Source organism: Talpa europaea (assembly GCF_964194135.1).
Source record: "Talpa europaea genome assembly, chromosome: 9".
NCBI lineage: Eukaryota > Metazoa > Chordata > Mammalia > Eulipotyphla > Talpidae > Talpa > Talpa europaea.
In genome coordinates, this window is record NC_140076.1 from 56,012,133 (window position 1) to 56,033,848 (window position 21,716).

General features: G+C 33.1%; 1 protein-coding gene across 1 annotated transcript in view; it reads left to right on the forward strand.

The window, feature by feature from the left end:
* DNAI4 (dynein axonemal intermediate chain 4) overlaps window positions 1-21,716 on the forward strand; it is a gene marked incomplete at both ends in the record, with an annotated part of 56,434 nt that overhangs the window by 33,972 nt on the left and 746 nt on the right. The window contains 8 exons of the mRNA XM_084242349.1: window positions 4,495-4,703; window positions 7,979-8,065; window positions 9,264-9,415; window positions 11,139-11,296; window positions 11,458-11,579; window positions 15,667-15,765; window positions 16,643-16,869; window positions 18,611-18,767. Coding sequence (XP_084098475.1) covers window positions 4,495-4,703; window positions 7,979-8,065; window positions 9,264-9,415; window positions 11,139-11,296; window positions 11,458-11,579; window positions 15,667-15,765; window positions 16,643-16,869; window positions 18,611-18,767 — 1,211 coding nt within the window. The remainder of the gene's footprint in view (window positions 1-4,494; window positions 4,704-7,978; window positions 8,066-9,263; window positions 9,416-11,138; window positions 11,297-11,457; window positions 11,580-15,666; window positions 15,766-16,642; window positions 16,870-18,610; window positions 18,768-21,716) is intronic.

Sequence of the window (21,716 nt, forward strand, 5' to 3'; positions counted from 1 at the left end):
ATTTAAAATTTTTTTTTAGTTTGTTTTTATTTTTTGACATCTTTTTATGTTTTGACATCTTTTTATGTTTTGTTTCTACTGCATTTTTGTTGTCTTATGGGCTACTTCTGTTGATTTTTATTTGGAAGTTTTACTGAGGTTGAGTATATAATAGACAATTTTTGTGACCCATTGACTAGTCCAATATCAGATTTCTACTGATTGGATATATTGTTACTCTCCTCCTCCATGCTGTATCATTTGATGTTTGTTACCTCTATATTTGTTGTTTTGTTACTATGTAATAATTCCTTTAGTACTTCTTGTCCAGCTAGGTGTTGATAAATTATTTTAGTTTTTCCTTTTTTAGTAAAGTTTTTGACCCTTCTTTTTCTCTTAAATGATCATCTTTAAGTGTCAAGACTTCTATGCTGGAAATATTTGCCTTTGAGTTCTCTAAATATCTCCTGCATTGCTTTCTTGCCTGCTATGTTTTCTACATATAATGTGTTGTGAAGTCTGTCAATCTGGTGTTATTTTGTTTGTATCACCTTATGCCTCTTGGATCAGGACATCTAGTTCATTTCTCAGATATAGATAGTTCTCACCAATTACTTCTTTAAATAAACTTCTGATCCCTTTCTCTTTCTCTTCTCTTCTGAGACCTGCATGATATGGATATTTCTTTCAGTTATCCCAAAAAGCTCTTACACTGTTTTCATTTTTTTTTCAAAATTTTTTTTTCCTCTTTGTTGTTCTATTTGTTCCTTCTCTGAAATTGTACTTTCAAGCTTACTAATTATGTCCATTACTAACAATTTGTCTACTGTTGAGGACCTTTATGTTCCAGACTGACACACATTCTTAAGAAATCACCGATTTGGGCCTCCCAGGTGATGCAGGCAGTTGAGTGCCGCACTGTGAATCTGTCTGAAGCTGCTGCAGTGCGGGTTGGATCCAGGCCGGCTGAGGAGCTACCCACATGGCGCAGCAGACCTCTCCTGACTTGCCTGCTGCTCCCCAGTCAGTCTAACTGTTCTGTTCTCCTCTCTGTCTCTGGTGAATCCTCTCACCCTCCCTGTACTTTTTTATAGCTGTCTTTTTTTCCACTGCATAAAATTATTTTCAGATTCACTCATATTGTTGCATGTGTTAATAGTTGTGTTTTGTTTTGTTTTAACTGATGAACAGGCCATTGGATGACTATTCTAAACTGTATTTGACTTTTCACTTGTTGGCTGATATTTGTTTCCAATTTGGGGCCATTACAATAAAGTTGGTATGAACATTCATGTGCAAGTCCTTGTATGAACGTTTGCTTTCATTTCTTTTGAGTCAATACTCAGCAGTGGAATGAATGGCTATTATGGTCAGATATATATTTAACTAACATAGTGCCTTCTAAAAACTGATTTAATTGAATCTCATACAATTTGATATGTTATAATTTCATTTTATTAAAAATGCAAATACAAATTTTAAAATGAAAATTTAAATTTCTTTGAGACTTCTTCATTGATTCATGTGATATTTATAACTATATTGTTTGACTCAAATATTTTGGGATTTTGTAACTATCTTTCTATTATTGATTTCTAACTTAATTCCAGTGTGCTCTAAAAATATACTTTGTATGATTACCATTCTTTCATATTTGCTAAGGTTGTTTGATGGTGCATAATGTGGTCTATTTTAAGAATGTGCTATGACTGTGTATTTTTCATATTTTTGGGGTGAAGTGCTCTATAAATGTCAATTCAGTCAAGTTGGTCTTTAGTGATATTCAGGTCATCTGTGTCCTTACTGATGTTCTGTCTGTTCCATCAGTTTATTGACAGAACAGTGTCAAATTTCTGATTTTTTTTTAGACCTATTTTTTGTTTCACGTATTTTGAAGTTATTATATACGTATGCAGTTTGGGTTGTTATGACTTCTTGGAGAGTTGACTGCTGATTTTTCCAATTTATATAGACAGATATCTGGAGAATATATGTGGGGATAGATATTAAGAGTCTAGCATAATGATGGAAAGAATAATCAGATCGGGTCAAATTTATTGACATGGGTCATCTAAGAGATTCTGGATTCAGTGTTGTAACTTAAGGGGTTAGAAATGGTTCTAATAGGTTTTTGTATTTGGTTAGCTGATAATGGACCAAAATGTAACCTTTATTAAACAAATTTAGAACTGCCTTGATACACATTGAGAAAGGTATTCAAAGGCTTAGAATCATTGGAGTGTTTGAATGGATTTATCATGATGATCTATTTTCCCACTCCAGAGGCTCCAGATAATATGCCCTTCATGATTGTGAGAATTAATTTCTCATATGGTTATGAGAAATAAATAAGGAAGGAAGTCCCGATATCCTTGAAGAACGCTGTGATCATTCTCTTGATGTCAGAAACTGCAGTGGGAACTGCTGTCATTGTATAGTGATACTCAAAAAAGAGAGAAGGATACTAGGACCTGGGATAGCAAGGGCTGTCCAATCCAATTTTTAATCACCCAAGAAAAAGTGGAGATGGTTACCATAACTGATAAAACAGTAATTAGAGTGACCTGAATCACAGAGAGCCATGGCATTGGCTAGTTGACATGTTGTCCTTGGAAGAGAAAAGGATAGGTGTTATACTAGTTTTCAAGGGCTGCCATAATAATAAACCACACACTGGATGGCTTAAGCAACAGAGATTTACTTATTATTTCAGAGGCAGGAAGTCCAAGATCAAGGAGCCTGCAGGATTGGTTTCCTCTGAAACCTCCCTCTTTGGTTTTCAAATGGTTGCCGTCTTGCTACCTCCACAACCTTTTCTCTGTACATGCCCATCTCTGGTATCTCTCAGGAAGTCTAAATAGCCCCTTCTTATGAGGATACCAGTTATATTGGATTATTACTCACCCTAATGGTTTTATTTTAGCTTAATCACCTAAAGCCCTTGTCTCCAAATATCATTACATTCGGAGGCCCTGAGAATTAGGTCAAGTGAACACAGGTCTAAATTGAATCACCAAAACAAAGTCATAGCCTCTCAAACAATTCCTAGACTTGGGTATTTTATAGGCCCAGAATTCCTTGACTGAAGGGGTGGGTAGGTCCCTTTGAAAAGTTACTTTACTACACTGCCCAAAATGTTTAGTATTTCTACCAACCTTCTCAAAAAGGACCTGTAACCTTTTACTCTGGTAACTGTACACTGCAATAAAGGAATATAGGACTTTTCAGGGATTGTTGCATACTGTCCTGAAGTGACATTAACACTAGGAGACCCAAAATATTACCATGGCCCACTAATCAGAGTAAATACTTAAAGAGAGAAGGTGATCAGTCAGTGGAGTTTTAGTTGCAGTCCATCTCACAGTGGGCACATTAAGTCACTGAGCTCATCCTGAGGCACTCCCCACCCTGTTCCAGAATATTTACTTAGAATAGAAATACCTAGTAACTGGCAGAATCCCCACATTTGGTACTTGACTTGTGGAGTGAGGGCTAATATCATAGGAAATAGTTAAGTGGAAACCACTAGAAATGCCTCTATCTATGAAATTAATAAGCTAAACCAATATCACATTTCTGGAGGTTTTCAGCAATCAATGTTATGACCAAGGACTTGAAAGATGCAGGAGTGTTGATTGCCCCAAAATCCCCCATTCAACTCATCTGTTTGCCTTGTGAACAAAATGCATGAATTTTGGATAATATAGTGAATTATTGTAAACTTAACCAGGTGGTGACTCCAGTTGCAGCTGCTATTCCAGGTGAGGTTTCATTGCCTGAACATATTAACATATCCCCTGGTACCTGGTATGTAGCTATTAGTATAACGAATGCTTTCCTTCTCCCCACCCCCCATTCAGTGCTTATTGATAAAAAACAGCAGAATTCATTTGTTTTTAGCTGACCAGGTCAACAGTACACCTTCATTGAATATCCTACCACAGGAGTATATAAACTCTTCAACTTCATGGCATAATTTAGTCTGCGGAGACCTTTTCCTTCAATGAAACACAATACTGTTCCATCACATTGATTATACTAAGCTGATTGAGCGTATTGAACAAAAAGCAGTCTTATTAGTGAGACATTTGCATGGCAGAGTTGAAAAGTAAATTTGGTAAAATTTCAAAGGGTTCCCACTTCAGTAAAATTTTTAGGAGTTCAGTGGTTTAGGTATGCCATATATCTTCTAAGATGAAGGCTAAATTGCTACATTTGCCTTTTCTTACCACCAACGAAAATAGGCACAATGCCAAGTAAATTTCTTTGCATTTTGGAGGCAACATATTCCTCATTTGGATTTGCTACTCTGGACCCCCAAAAGTGCTAGTTTTGAGTGAGGTTCATAACAACAGAAGAGTCTGCAGCAGTTCTAGATTATTGTTCAAGGTGCTTGTTATTTAGGTAATATGACTGAGCAGATCAGTGGTGTTTAAAGTGTCAGTGGTAGAAATGCTATTTGTAGACTCTTGTAGATATAGAGAACAATGATATTTTTATTTGATTTAATTTTAGAACCTGAACCTGAAGAGCTTGAAGAATTTTTAAGAGTTGAAAAAGTTGGAGAGGTAGAGGAAGAGACTAAGAAGGAGGAGGAAGAAGATCTAGAAATAAGTGCAGAACAATCAACAATACCAGCCAATTTGGAAAGACTTTGGTCCTTTTCCTGTGAGTTAACCAAAGGCCTTAATGTGAGCAGCCTTGTCTGGAATAAGACAAATCCAGTAAGTCACCACATTTAACACTCCTATCTCTTAACATTTAAGTTCAACGGCTAAGTTCTAATGAATTTTTTTTCTCAGACATTAGGTAAGGGATTTTAATAGACATAACCTTTTGTTTGAAACTGCCTCTGAGTTCATGCTTCAAAAAAAGAAAATGCAAATAGTTAAGCTAAACAGTATTTTTCTCCTTTAATATAAAAACATCATCATGTTTTTGGGACATGACATTCTGTGAATCCATATCAAACAAATCCATATCAAAAGATAATACATGATTTATTTTAATATATTCCAATTCATATAACCAAATTCATGTTCTTTTAAAAGTAATCCTATTCAGAAGTATATTCCTAATGCAGTGACCCTATATGCAAATAATTTTGAGATGCCTTAAGCTATTAGTAAAAATAAGAAATACTTAAATAGTTCTTACTGTTACACATTTCCAAGGACTTTTATAAGAATTTTACTTCTGGTAACACAACAACAGTATGAGTTAAATATTATTTTTTCCATTATGTTCATGAGGAAACTAAAGCAGAAAAAGGATAAATAACTTGCCCAAAGTTACACAACTAGTAAGTGAAACAGCCAGAATTAAACCCCAGACATGTGGCTCCAGAGTTCATTCTCTTAACTACTACACTACCAATAATCATCTTATGGCAAATTAGATGAGTCATCAAGCTGGGGAATGGTATGTTTGCTTGTAAAAGAGATGATTAAAGAGTGACAAGATTATTTTCTTTGGGCTTTTTAAACTGAATCTGATGATAGTTCTCAGCAAGTGATTTGAAAAGCCTTTTGTTTAATGGTAGTATCTTTGGAATAAATATTTAGTATATTTTTTAAGAGGTAAAAAATAATTTATTTAAACTATATTGTATTACATATGCTTAAGAATTACTTTTATTATTTTTTCAAACTTCATATGTTGCTATGTGCAAACATGACATTGTTGTCATGGTTATTAAAAAGCAGAAGGGCTGGGCCTCCCTGGTTAAGACACAACCTATGTATGAAGGCGTTAAGACACAACCTATGAAGTCATCTACAGCCACAGCACCATGAGTTTGATCCCCGGCCAGGGAGCTACCCACATGGTGCAGCAGATCTCTCCTGACTTGCCCGCTGCTCCCCTCAGCATTGTGTTTCTGTCAACCGCCTGTCCTGTTCTCCACTTTGTCTCTGGTGAATCCTCTCACCCCTCCCCCACCACGCCACACCTCTGGCCTGTACCCCAGTTCTTGTATGCATAAATAAATAAATCTTTACCAAAAAAGCAGGGCTATAATCATTTTTATTGAAACCTAAATAGCACATTATATCAATTATGTAAATTATTTTTGATAAAATAGAATACTTTTAGCATATATTTGCCTTATAAGACTATATTTGGGGGCCTCCCCTGGTAGCGCAGGCAGTTGAGCTCAGCTCCGGTTTGGACCCAGCCTACTGGCGAGGGTCCCACATGACGCAGCAGACCTCTCCTGTCTCGCCCGCTGCTCGCCTCAGCAGTGTATTTCATCAGTCTGCCTGTTCTGTTCTCCGCTCTGTCTCTCGTGAATACTCTCACCCTCCTGTGCATCTCAACTGTGCCTCAGTTCTTGTATAAATAAATAAATAAATCTTAAAAAAAAAGACTATATTTGGGAATATCTTAGAGATAAGTGGGATTTCACAAATCAATAAACATAATAGAGATGGACTTTTCTTAGAAACAGAATACTACCACTTAAAAGGTAGTATATTGCTATTGAGGATAAAGTTAAATAATTTTGAATGAAGCAAAAAATTTGGCAAATGGCATCTATCCATTTATGAATTCCTTTCACAAATATTTATTGAATATCCACTTTGTGCCACATACTATAAAGTATTAAAGATACAATAATAATTAAGTCATATATGGACCCTGTTCATATAAGTTTCGTATGTCCTTGGATGAGGAAAATTAATAGTGTTTTGTGAGCACCTAAGAGAAACTTGTCAATGCATCTTAGTGAAAGAGTTCCTCTTGTTGAATCTGGAAGAGATTGACTAAGGGTTTGTCAATGTCGGAATAAAATGGTTAGTGGTGAAGAGTGTTATAACGCACACTAAATTGTAAAGGCATAATGTTAGCTGGAATATAGGGTGACAAGAAAATCCAATAATATATTTTATAAAGGTTTTCTGATTATACAGAAGAGATTGAATTTGGTTAAACATTAAACTTTGTCTCTGTGTACTTACATAAGCATTTCTTGAAATGACCTACTCTATTAATCAGTTTGTGCCTGTACAAAATACTAATTCTGCTGTTTCTACAGCAGAAATGTATTTCATCAGTCTGGAGAGTGGGAAGTTTAGGATCAAGGTGCTAACTGATTTGGTTCCTGGTAAAGTCTTTCTTCCTTGCTTTTATTTACTTATTTTTTAAAGATTTATTTATTTATGCATACAAGAATGGGGGTACAGGCCAGAGGTGTGTGGGGGGGTGGTGAGAGGATTCAGCAGAGACAGAGTGGGGAACAGAACAGGCTGATCAACTGATGTACATTCCCGAGGAGAGCAGCAGGCGGGCACGGCAGGAGAGGTTTGCCGAACCATGTGGATCCTCGCCGGTGGCCGGGGATCGAACCGGCACTGCAGAGGTTGCAGGCAGCTTCGCAGCCCAGCGCTCAACCGCTGCGCCACCGGGGAGGCCCTCTTTTCTGCCTTTTAGTCAGCTACCTTTATGCTGTATCCTCATGTGGTGAAATAAGCGATCTCATTGTGTTCCTCTTCTTGTAAGGCCACCAGCCCTACTGGATTAGAACCCTAATTTTATGACCTCATTAAATCTTCATTGCTTCCTAAAAGCCCTATTCCCAAATATAATCACTTTGGGGTTAAATCTTCATCAAATGAATTTTATGAGGAGTGAAGGTAGACACAATTCAGTCCTTTGCACCTTTTCTTGACTTAGGTGTATTTTATTTTACATTAGAAATGATTCAGAAAACCATAAAACATTGTAATGTGATATTCAATTTTGGAAGATTCCCTCAATATGTAAAAGGAATTGTTAGCATTTGGTTCTTTTTAGGTATTCTTCAGTCTGAAAAGATGATTGTCATTATTTGCTCAAGAATATAGAAGTGTAGAGTAAAAATAGATGAAATACTGCAGTTTTCTCCTGTCTATTAAAATGCCTTACCACTATTTTTAACAGTCAATTCATATCCATTTATATATATGTACCAACATTTACACAATCCTTTCTTATTTTAAGTGTATTTTCTGGTTTTCAGGATCTTTTGGCTGTTGGCTATGGGCACTTCGGATTTAAAGAGCAAAAAAGAGGATTAGCTTGCTGCTGGTCAATAAAGAATCCTATGGTAACCCAAAGGAATAAGACCTATTTTTATTTAATTAAATGTTGGCATAATTTCAATAAAGTGGATAATTATATGCAATAATTAAACAGTCAAGAAAAATTTATTGACCAAGACTTTATTTGCTTTAAATATGTAATGATTAAAATTTTTCTTGTCAATATATAATAAAGAAAATTCATTCAAAATTTAGTTCGATAAATATTTATTGAACATCTGTACTGTTAGCTCTGATGATGCAGAATTGAGCTGTTACTGATTATCACTGCTAAATACAAAGGATATATTTGTAAGTAAAAATCCTTTGAAAACTACATGTGACATTTAATACTAGGTTGTATCTTATTAAGTGAATAATTCCTTAGCATAAGACATTTTTCTGTTATCTTTAATAGATATAAAATAGATTAATATGACCATCTTACTGCCATGGATTTTTCAAAAAGAATAAGTAAGAACTGCAGTCATGTGTTTTGCTAATCAATCTGTTATTTTAGAGCTTAACTATTAGTTTTAATCTACAACTGAAATGTGAAGTGGAATACTTAGAAGGATCAGAGAAGCATATAAAAATAATTAGACATTTTATAAATAGCCCCAGTCTGTTAGGAAGCTGAGTTTATAAGGAATAATAGAAATCAAGAAGCAATTTTCAACATCTAGAAGGATTAATATCTGTTGCGTCATCAGTAGTTGGTCTTGTTTTCTTGTAGTTGTTAGAAACAAGAAAGGATTTAAATTAGACATTTAAAAAAATCATTAAAACTTGACAGATTTGTACAACAGCATACATTAGAGAGCTTTGGCACTTATTCTGTTTGTTATTTATAAATGATTAGATAACCTAAGCATCTGAGACAGATAATGAAAGGCAATAATATATCTTAGATAATTTGTTTGGAGCCCCTTGTTTGTTTTAAGAAGGCAGAGCTGTGATGATCATACAAATCCAGCTAAAAGATGACCAAGGTATGGTATATTGTATTCTTAAAATTATTGAGCTATTATTCATGGTATTATCAAAATAAATTATTTATTGAAGTTTTACTCTTATTAGAAAGAGAGGAGTAATTGAATGTAGACTAACTCTCCTCACACCCTATTACTTCCAGATTAGTCAGTTATCAGTCACCCTTAGACCCTACCTAATTTTGGTATACAAAACTAAGTTAAAATGTAATATAATTGTTTCTTTATACAGTGGCCAGAACGTATTTATCAGAGTCAGTGTGGAGTTACTGCTGTGGATTTTTCAATTGGATCTCCTAACCTTTTAGCAGTTGGTTATCACAATGGCAGTATTGCAGTTTATAATGTACAAAGCAACAGTGACATTCCTGTTCTGGATAGTAGGTGAGAATCCAAGAATTAGACAAACATGGAATACATGCTTTTTAGAGAAGAAATCAAATTTTTCTCTAATGTTATTGAGTTTGAGTGAATGTTTATGGTGTTAGTGAGAATGACACCATTATATTTCAAATATTTAGCTGTGCAAATTTTCTCATCAGCTGAAATGCTCTATCCTAATATCTCCTTCATCACATTCTCTACCCACCTCACCAATAAATTTCTTTTGACTTAATAGTTCATGCTTATTTGTTTTTATTGTTGTATAATTGACAAAATTTGAAATATATTTATATAATGTGATTAGATAATATATGCTGATTTAATGTGTGTATACATGTTTATGTTTGTAATGTGTGTACACACACATATACACTTTGTGACATGAATACTAAAGTCTCATCAACACATCTGTCACCTCTCACAGTTACCGTTTTTTACAATGAGAACACATAAAATCTACTCTTACCAATTTCAAAAATACTATAACTGTTAACAATAACACTGTGCTGTACATTGGATATCCAGAAGTCATCTTATTTATTAGATTCAAAGATTGTAGCGTTTACCATTTTTGGTCACCTTCAGGGGACCTTATTCCTTTCTTTTGTATTTCTCTGTATAACCTCTTATCATACCACTTATCACGTTATATATGAAGTGCTTACATGTATACCTTCCAGAGGAGACTGGAAGTCCGTAAGGATCAGGATTAAGTCTTATTTTCCTTTTATCCTCAGTATGTCATACAATAAGGGGCATGTACCAGCAATACTATGTTTGAATAAGGATGGATGCATGGATGGGTAGATGGAGGAGGCATATTAAGAAAAACAAAAAATTAGATGTGAAAAATATTGAATATGTTAGATTTTTATAATAGGCCAAATACCAATGGGACTAAAATGAGGTGGACTATTTATATCAATGTTTGAATAAATTTAACAAGAACTAGAAATGGCATTAATGCCACATCTTCTTGATCCACTTGTGTGTTTGGGGGGCAGGTTGTTGCCATGCTTGGCTATTACAAATAGTTAAAGCAGAGACTCTAAGCTTTACTTAGAAATTATTTGCATAGATGTGTAAGCATGGTGCTTTATGCTTGTTTCCAGGAAGAGAGTGCATAACTTTAAAAAATAATCAAAAATAGCTGTAACTTTATGAAGTATCAGGACTGTTCTGGAGGGTTTTTATTAAAAAAGCAAAGGCGTCAGTAATAGGTACAAAGCAACACATTAATCTGATAAGAAAATGAGTAATCTGAGGAGTGGTTTTAATTCTTCAGAAAAAATTTAAAATCTCAGGAGAGAGAGAGAGCGAGCGAGAGAGAGAGAGATTGAAAATCATGCAAGTGGGCTATACTGAAATATAATCAAAAGGATGTTGTAACTGTTTACCTTGAATAAGATTTAAATAACTTAAATAACTGGTTTAATTTTGAAAAAATCCTATAAAGATGAAGATACATACATTCAATGTGATCTAATATAAACTAAATTTATACATTTTGAGTAAAATGAATGAACAGGGTAAGATAAGTAGATTGTGGAAAGAAAGAAAATAATTTTGTATTTCTATTATAACAGCTAGTATATTAAAGGCAGTAAAATTTTCCTTTTGTAAAAAATGAGAAAAAGAGCAACAAATATGAGGTGGCAAAATGATTGTTTTTAGTGATTGTTTATACTCTTCTTTTTATTGTTTATATTCTTCTCTATTTTAGTGAGTCACCTCAAAATCATTTGGGACCTATATGGCAACTACAATGGATAGAACAAGATCGAGGCACAACAGGTGATGACAAAAGAGAAATATTAGTTTCTATATCAGCGGATGGAAGAATCTCCAAATGGGTTATACGGAAAGGACTGAATTGTCATGGTAAAAAAAGAAAACTCTTTAGAAATATATTAAACACAACATATACATATATATCAAATTATCTTTCTCTTGTTATGTGCTGAATTGAACATGATATCTACAATATTTTTTCATGTGGTACATGGCAAGATATTTTTTTCTTTATATTTTTTTCTTTAAAGATTTGATGCGTTTGAAGAGAACTACTTTTGCAAGCAACAAAAAAGGAGGGGATAAGGAAAAGAAAGGTGAAGCTTTGATAGCTCGACAGGCTCCTGGAATGTGTTTTGCTTTTCATCCCAAGGTAAATTTATTGAAACCCATTAATTGCTATTGTATAACAACTTCCAACAATTGGAGTGTATTAAAAAACGAGGCAAGACAAAAAATGTTTAAAAAATATGCCTTACAAGTAAAAAAAATAACAAATGTAGACATAGCTACCAACCTCAGGCAGGATGTCACATTCCAGTTGGCTGGATTATGTCTTTTATCTCCTTTCTGGAGGAAAGTTGAATATTTCTGAGAAACTGTGGAAGGATCCTTTTTATAACTGCATGCTTAACTTGAATACATTTCCCTGCCCTCTTGGATACTTGGCAGCTCTGTCATTCTTATTTATACACACTAAATCCACCCTACAGCCCTCTGTATTTCAAAGTGAGTGGCCACTTTCATGATTCTAGGGATCAGGAAAACTACTTTAGTTCATGCTTATGAAAACCAGGAGCAAATCAGAGGAGAGTTAGTAAAGTTCATTGGAAATGGAATACTTAGTCCTTTGACAGATTTTTAGGAAAATGTATCTCATATGTTTTCAGTTATATGTAATATGGTAATTCTTTAGTAATACTATCATCTTCATAATTAGGCAAGTCAAAACTTCAGCTGCTGTCTGTTCTACCCTATCATCCAAATGATATTTAAACCTTAATTTCCCAGTAACTAAGTATTTCCCAATACTTTCAGTCCAAGATACTACTGCTAATGTAATTCAGGCTTTTATTACATTTCATTTTTACCACTCCGGTCATATAATAGCTGCATTCATTCTCAAATTACCATAGTCAACTTTTCACCTAAATGCCAGAACAGTGGTTCTCAGTATGAGCAGGTGTGTGTGTGAGGAAATATTTTCCCACCAGAGGACATTTCATAATATCAAGATATTTTTGTTTGTTGTAGCTAGTGAAGCATGGTAAGGAATGCTATTGACATCAAGTGGATGGAGGCCAGGGATGCTGCTAAATATCCTGCAGTGCACAAAATATTTGTGTTCCCTGCTCCACCTTAAACAGAGTCAGTTGGCCCAAAATTTCAGTAATGCCGGATTGAGAAATTCTAATCTGGTGACCTAGAAATGTCCTTGGCATAAGGAATTTGAGAAGGAATTTGAGATGATCATGTGGTCTGCAAATAAAAATATTTTATTTCTTTCTAAACTGATTACTTTTATATTTTTTTCTTGTTTGATTGCACTGGCTAGAGCCTCCAGTACAATGATGAATAGAAGTGGTGAAAATGGACATCCCTGTTTTGTTGCTGACCTTAGGGAGAAAGCATTCAGTCTTTTACTGCTAGGTATGCTTAAGTTGAAGATTTTTTTTTGTAGTTGCACTTAATTAGGTAGAGGAATTCCCATTATATTATTATTTGTAGGGAGTTTTTTAATTAAGAATGGATGTTGGGGTTTTGTTGAATGCTCCTTTTGCCTCTATCAAAATGATTATATAGTTTTTCTTTTAAGTTTGTTAATATGGTGAATTGCATTGTTTAGTTTTTTTAATGTTCCTGAGATAAACTTACTTGAGCATCATGATTTATACCCTTTTAATATACTGTTGGATTTGATATGCTAAATTGTTGTATAGAATTTTTTGTCTCTTTGTAAGGGATAGTTATCTATAATTTTCTTATAATGTCTTTGATTTTGATATCAGAATATCCCTGACCTCATATAATGAAAGTATTTCCTTTTCTTTACTTTTTGAAATAATATGCATACAATTAATATTATTTCTTCAATATATATCTGATAGAAATAATTAGCCATCTGGTCCTGGAAGTTTCTTTTGGGGGTGATTTTAAACTTTCAACTAAAAATTAAAATTTTTAACCAAAATAAAGCTATTAGAGCTATCTTCTTGAGTGAGTTCTGGAAATTTGTATGTTCCATGGAATTTGTGTATTCCATCTAAGTTATACTAGTGACATAATAACATTTAATTGCTGTAAAATAATCAGTTATGTCACCTAATTCTGAATACTAGCACTTTGTACAATTTCTCTTTCTCTGATTAGTCTGACAGAAGTTTATCCATTTTACTGATCTAGTTTTTTATTTCTTTGACTTTCACCATTTTTCTGTTTTCCATATCATTAATTTCTATTTTGATCTTTATTCTTTTATTTCTTCTACTTTGTTTTTATTTGCTTTTCTTTTTCTAGTTTCTTAAGGTGGAAACTGAGACTACTGATTTTGTGACCTTTCTTTTCTAATATAAGCATTTGTATTATAATGATTCCCCTAGGTGCTACTTTGGCAGCAACCATCAAACTCTGATGGGTTATGTATTTTCATTTTATTCAAAATACTTTGCAATTTTTCCTTTGCTTTGTTCTTTGATGGATGAATTATTTAGAAGCTGAAACCTCTGTTTCAACTGCCTCATAATTCAACTTAAATCTCTATTTCTGTTTCCTTCAAAGGTTGTTCCTGGGACAACTACCCAATTACCCTCTTGCATGTCTTAGGAGTAATATACTAAGAAATCCAAACTCCAGACAGTGACCTCGATGATCTATAATCTCCTTATAAGTGCCATTGGGATAGTCATTATCCATTAAAAAAAATGGAATTAGATCCTTGCCAGTCACACACCAAAATCTTTTAGAAAATAAATATAGAATATGTCCTCAAAGTAAGAAACATTTCTTAAAGAACAAAAATGCTAAGTATATTAAAATAAGTAATACAAACTGCATTAAAATAAGAACTTCCGTTTATCAAGTGATACTAAGAAAGTAAAAATATAAGCCAAACACTGGGAGAATGATATTTGGAACATATGTAATAGACAAAACATATGTAATAGGATATATAAAGAATTTGTACCAATAAATATGAAAAAGACAGATTATTAGTAAAATGGTCAACAGATACAGGCAGAAGAGGAATTACAAGTGACTAATAAACATGTGATCAACCTTATTAACATTCACATAAATAGAACCTATGTGTAATATAACATTATACAGAATAGTAAAATTTAAGGTTTTTAATAAACCAACTATTGAAGAGAATGTGGATCAAAGAGAACTTTGTATAGTGCTGAAAGGAAATTAATACTACTACTTTGGGGAAAAATTATACTTTATTATGTAATTCGAAACTGCATATATCTCATGATCTAGTAGTTGTGTTCCTGAGTATTTCACTAGATCAGTGTCTCTCAACTTTTAATATACATACAAGTTACTTGGGAATCTATTGAATAGATCTGGGATAGGGCTTGATATTCTACAACTCAAAAATGCTTTAGGTGATGCTGACTCTTATCTAGCCAAAACTTTCAGACTTTTGACTATGATTTCACTATATATTTAAACTCCTAACTTAGAGAATACATTTAGAGTTAAAATATCCAAGACTCCATCTGGGTTAATCTCTCATTCCCAGAGAAAACAATTTCTTCAGCAATAAATGCTGTTAAGGTATCTTTTTTCTCATTGACTAATTCTAATGAAAGAACACTTAATGTTTTCTTGGACTGACAATTCCATTGTTACGTCACTCTAAATGTTAGATTATTTCTTTCGCAGTTAACCTAGCGCTTGTTCTTGTAATTTTCAGATAGGATGCTAAATGCTACCCACTGTTTAGCAAAGAACAAACCTAGATTGTCTTTGCACTGTATTCTTTCAGGCAGTTTAATTATTGCAAAACCATGATAGAAAAAAAACATCATTTATCTTTAAGATAGTATTTCTGTTTTTGGTTATTGAGTCAATTTTAATAGATTTTAAATGGTCTTCTCTTTTTATTTTTTTAAAGATTTATTTTATTTATTTATGCATACAAGAACTGGGATGTAGGCCAGAGGTGCGGGGATTGGGGATGAGAGGATTCACCAGAGACAGAATGGGGAGCAGAACAGGCAGATTGACTGAAATACACTGCTGAGGGGAGCAACAGTTGAGACAAGAGAAGTCTGCTGCAGCATGTGGGCTACCTCCTGGCCAGGCATAGAACTATATGTTGCAGTATCTGCCAATAGCTTCATAGTGCTGAGACTTGACCCCTTGCGTGAGCCACCAGGGAGGCCCTCTTCTTTTTAGCTCATTTTCTAATTTATCACAAGCCAAATGCATTGTGATTTTTTGTGTTGTAGGATACCAATATCTATTTGGCTGGCACTGAAGAAGGCCATATTCACAAATGTTCTTGTTCATATAATGAACAATACCTAGAAACCTACAGAGGACATAAGGTTAGTTTAATCATAATAGATATAGAAAATTTGATTTTTTTTTTGTATAGAAACTACCAATAATGTGTGAGGCATATTATTTGGTTTCTAGATATCCTTGATTTTTTTTCTTGCAAATTATGGAAGTCATAATCTTTATTTGCTCCTAAAAGCAACAAAAAAAATTAGTTTGCTTACAATAACACACAGCTCCCAAAGTAAAATGGTCTTTTGCATGTACATATTTTCTAATCTTTTATGATCGGTTCATCTGTGTTTTCTTCATTTTCTCATTTCTCTTTTTTCCTAATGTTCACATATTTTAAGTAAATAAATATAATATGTATTAATACTTAGTGATTACTGTAACATCTGTATTCTTATATGGCATAATTTAGGGAATATTTATTTATTTTTTTGTTTTAACATAATATTTAATTCCTCATATTTTCAACTAATTTTGCTTGCTTTTTTTTAATTTAAATTTTATTTTTATATTCCCCATACAATTACAACCCCCTTATTTTCACCCCAAGCCCTCCTTTCCCCACCCCCTAACCCCCATAGAGTGTCTCTTGTTCATTTGTTGATTTTGATATTTTCTTTCTTATAGTTACTCTTTTTCCTGGTCCCTTATTTAAGTTTTCTAGATTCCTGCTATGAGTGAGACCATCCGGTATTTTTCTTTTTCTTTCTGGCTTATTTCGCTGAGCATGATTCCTTCCAGTGCCATCCATGTTGCTGCAAATTGCGTGTTTATCTTTTTTAAAATTTGACCTTACTCTCAGCTAAAATAATACCTTCACGATACTTCTAGAAATCTTAGCATTTTTAATTTGTTGCTCAATTTTTAATTATAAAATGATTAGTCATTTCCCTATATATTTTCTAATTTTAGGGTCCAGTGTATAAAATAGTATGGAATCCATTTTGTCATGATGTATTCTTAAGCTGTTCCGCAGATTGGGGTATTATTTTATGGCAACAGGATCATCTCAAGCCATTTTTGACTTTTTATCCAACTACTTATGTTGTTTATGATGTTGCTTGGTCTCCAAAATCATCCTATATATTTGCAGCTGCCAATGAGAACAGAGTAGAGATTTGGGACCTTCACTTTAGCATGTAAGTGTCAATCTTTTTCTTGGGGATATTTTTAGTAGAAACAGTTCAAACTAAATAATACCTGATAGACTTTATATCAATTAGAGAACCATTGTTAATTTAAAGCAAGCAATAATTTGTATTTTAAGAGTCCTTTGTGAATAAAGATACATGCCAGGATGTTATATGAATGTTACTTACATCATTTGTGTTTTAAAAAATATTTGAATGAAAATAGGTTAACTTACTCACCTTGGACTTTTACTGGCTGATATTGGATATCATAACTACCTCAATTCTTTTTTCATTGTGTGGTTTGTATAAGAATGCAGAGAAGCAGCTAGTTGTTTTCAACTAGGGATTATTTATAATACAAAAAAGGGAACAAAATAATTACTTTTACAATATTTACTTATTCTGTTTACCATGTTTTCAAACATATTCAATGGGCATGCATTTAATTAAAATTTTTAATTTAAGGCACTACACCAAAGTTATTAGAGTATTATTTAGACCATGTATTTCTTTAATATGGAAGTTTATATAATACTGGAATAAATTGTGTAATGATTCTACTTCTTCCATTGGCAAGTCTTGTGGATCTTTATGCTAGTTATTAGCACAGGAACAGGGAAACATAGTCTTGTTTAAAATAAATGATTCTTAATAGCAATTTTTTTTCATCCAAGTTAATAATTCAGTAACTTTAAAATTTTATTATGGCATGTCCTATGAAACAGTTTAAACCCCAAATCAAGGCTTACATAACAAAACAATTTATTTTTGAGTATGTGATAACTCATACATTTGTACATTGTATAAAGTGACTACATAAATGATTCCACCTTTGGTTTTAATTTTTCTGGTAAAATTGTAATTTCCAAGGCAGCATTTCTTCAGAAGAAGTATTATGCCAGTTGCTGCTTCTGTTGTTTCTTAAGGGCATCAGTGAATTTCTTTGGAAAAGTTCAGAAGTTCTTGTTCAAAAAATATCCTTTCATGTTCCAGAAGTTCATGTGGATCAAAACATTTTTCCATTCTTCTGTTAACAGACATTTGTTACTTAAGGGGTTGTTGTATTAGCCATTGTTCTCTAGAGAAAAGAACCAATAAAGGTGGGGGTGGGTAAGTTTATTTTAAAGCACTGGTTCAGATGATAGAAGGACCTGGAAAATCCCACATCTGCCCAACAGATTGGCAAGATGGAATTTCTATCAGTTGTCTGTGTCTTAAGTCCAAAGTCAGTCTGGAGAATTGTATTCCACTGTGGGGAGCTCAGTTACTTTCTCTTAAAACCTTCAACAAATTGTATGACGCCTAACTACATTAAGGAACATAATCTGTTTTATTCAACTTCTACTTATTGAAATGTTAATCACATCTAAAAAATATCTTCACAGCAAAACACATAGACTGCTGTTAACTAAACAATTGGGTACCATAGCCTAGCCAAATTAATATATAAAATTAACAATCACAGAAGTTTAAACTTATGGGTCTACATCTTAAGTGTGAATTGCTCTAATTTACCTAGTTGAAATGAATTCATTGAAGACATGAAAGTTTTGATTGAATAAGGAATAAGAAGCCACTATTAATGGTAGCACTAGTTGTAATAGTAGTAGTATTTGGAAACATACAAATAAACTTTTGGTTTCTGTTACATGAAATCACAAAAATATCTCATACTTTTCTTAGTCTATATGTATGAAAAGAACATATTAACAACAGCTAAATTTATAAATAAAATATTTCATTGCAGTTTAGATCCTCTGATTGTACATTTTGCTAACCCTGGAATCAAGTATACAACTGTTCTCTTCGCCAAACAGACAGACTGCCTCTTAGTGGGAGACAGTGATGGACAGGTTGCTGTGTATGAACTAAGAAATATGCCTACTGCTTTGGAATCTGGCAGGGTAAGACTCAAAGGCATTTTTTTTTATCACTTAATGATATTATTCAGTTGGAATTTCATAGTATGCAAGGGATTTACATTTCTTCAATATCTTTAATGTGATGCAATGTAAAGAACATAAGCCTCCAAGTTACTAAGTACTAGGAATGGTAAATGGTGAATGTTATCTCTTTTGTTCTTAGTTATATTCCCATGCATAGTATCTGACTTGTAGTAATTATTTAATAAATGTTTGTAAATTGAAAAACTAGAGGAAAAACCAACATAGTAGAAGCAGTATTTCTTAGGGATAGGATGGTGGATACATTTTAGTCTTTATCAGTTTTCCAAATCATGACACTACATAATTTTTCCTACAGGGCGTTGGTCTCCTTACATAAGAATTTTAATCTGTGAGTTGAAATGCAACTCAAATGGTTTATCTTTTTCATGATATAAAATATTTTAACAGTGTTAGTTTATCAAACATTCACTGAGTACAAGATATTTTAACAGATACTGTAAATGTTTGTACCTCTGCTGAGCATTGTTTAAGACAGATAGCTCTATTCTGAGAATAGAGAATTCTATTCTGTTCTTTATTCAAGTCTAGATCAATTATCCAATTACACATTTAGAGACATTATGCTTATCTGTAATCTGATCTAATGTGGCAAATTTTCATATATATGTTGAATAATTTAAAATGCCAAATATGTACAAATTACTTAACACTAAATACTGAAAGATCTGTTTGATTTGTTGCATCATTCCTATCACAATCCTTATTCTTTTCAGTATAAATTTGTGTTTCCCAATAAAGAAACAAATAAAGCATTCCAAGTACTTTGGAGATTATTTCCCAACAGGCTGAGATGCATATTGACTGTGAATATTGAAGGGGATTTTTACTACCTTAGCTGACAGGCTGAGCTTTTTTTTTTTTTACAGTTAATTTGCCAGTACCCTCCAGAGTGGTCTAGTTGTCTGTCTTCTAAAGAGTAGTTACATACTATCTATATCCTCCATCTTCTAAAGCATCCCAATCCATGATGCTACATAACTATATTGATTTCAATTCATTTATATACTGTGTCATTATTTTCAAATTACTACGGTTTTCCTATCTAGCAGGGCTATAGTTCTTTCAGATATTTAAATGACATCTGTTTGGAGTCTATATATCACCCAGAGTTTTATTTTTAATTCATTAGTAGTGGCCTGAAACACATGCTAATGAGAAAAATGTTCATAACAGCCTTGTTTCTATATTGGTAAATTGGAAACATCATAAATGCTCATCAGGGGAGGGTTGGATAACTAAAATATGGTATATTTCCATGAGTGACTACAATCAGAAGTTTTTAATGATATATATTTTGGTGTGTCAATATGACAAATGAGTGATAAAAGCATGTTGTAGGAAGATAAATAAATTATGTAAAAATTATTTAAAAACAAAAGCCAAAGCTTTATTATTAGGAGTTATATAGTTAGTAAAAATAGAAAATGTAGAAAACTGTGGAAGAAAAATATTTCATTTTTGTCTTTGAATTTGAATCAGCTAGAGACATCTTTTGTGTTTAGCAGTATGCTCTGAGAGCAGAAGGCTAAGTTCATAGAGACTAAACATTTCTAGCGTGTGTGTATGTGTGTGTGTTATTAATTTTGATGTTGGTAAGCAAAATCTTTTAACAAATACAGTCCTTGCATTAGTAAATAAATATTAATTTCTAAAACAAATGTTTTTCATGTTTTAGGACATAATATTTTAATGGTTTAGATTATATTTCTTGAAGAGTAAACAAAAAAAAAGCTGTTATAGGGTTTTATGTTAGTTACTACCAAATAAGGCATCTGTAATAAACTTTCTCCTTAACTTCTCAGAGAATTTTAAAATAGTAGTATTTTGTAGAATCAACGTGATTAATATGAAACCCTTATTTCTTATCAAGCTATCTTATCAAGGAACTTTATGATCTATAATCTCTCCATTAAGTTTAACCAAGACCAAACCAGCATTTTAGAAAGCTTATTATTTCATTCTATAGGATGTAGATAAGGATCAATAGCAAATTTAAGACCAAGAATCCCTTTCACCACCCCATTGCCCTTCTCTGTCTGTGGTTTTGCAAAACAGAAGGACTTGATCCCCCGGCTATGAAAGTTTTAAATGAGATGATTTCTAAAGTCCTGGCCACTCCCAGATAAGATCAAGGACCAGAATATTACTACAATTTGATATTGCGCCATATTGCCTCCTGCCCTGTCCTGCTAACTCAGAATTTGTGGTCTGATGTAACAACAGCCTGATGCTTGATATGAGCAGGGGCCTGTGTTTCAGCTATGCAATGATAACCTTTGTGATATAGCTCCTGTTGATAAGATTTACCACTGCATTAGCATTTACCATTTTTTGAACCACCTGCTCCTTTCTGAACATGATGGGGATAGGTTGTTGGAGTCTAAGTGTTGCATTGAACAAAATGACAGCCTAAGCACTTGGCAGAAAATGACTTATATCACTGTTTTTACTTTTATGTTTAATTACACAAAATGTTTGCTATATTTCCCTCTGTAATTTGGAAAATTAAAGGAAAAATAAAAATTAAAGGAAAAATAAAATGTGAAATCTTTAAAATTGTGTTTTGAAACATAAATCTGTAATATTTAGATATTTATAATATATTAATGTGAAAAGACAATGAAAGCAGAAAAAGACCATTCACTAAAAAAATTTATTGAATGTGTACTATGTGACAAAATGTGTTTTAGACATTAAAATACAACAGTGAATTAATTATAATAGTGATCTATTACAGTTGCACAAATAAGAGACAAACTAGACAGAGATGGGCTCAAGAAGAATTTAGAATTTCTGCGACTTGGCAACTGTTTTGGCGTGTCAGTACTTGAAGGATGGGGGAAATGCTACAGAGAGCATATTATAAGATAAAAGCAAAAAGATTTA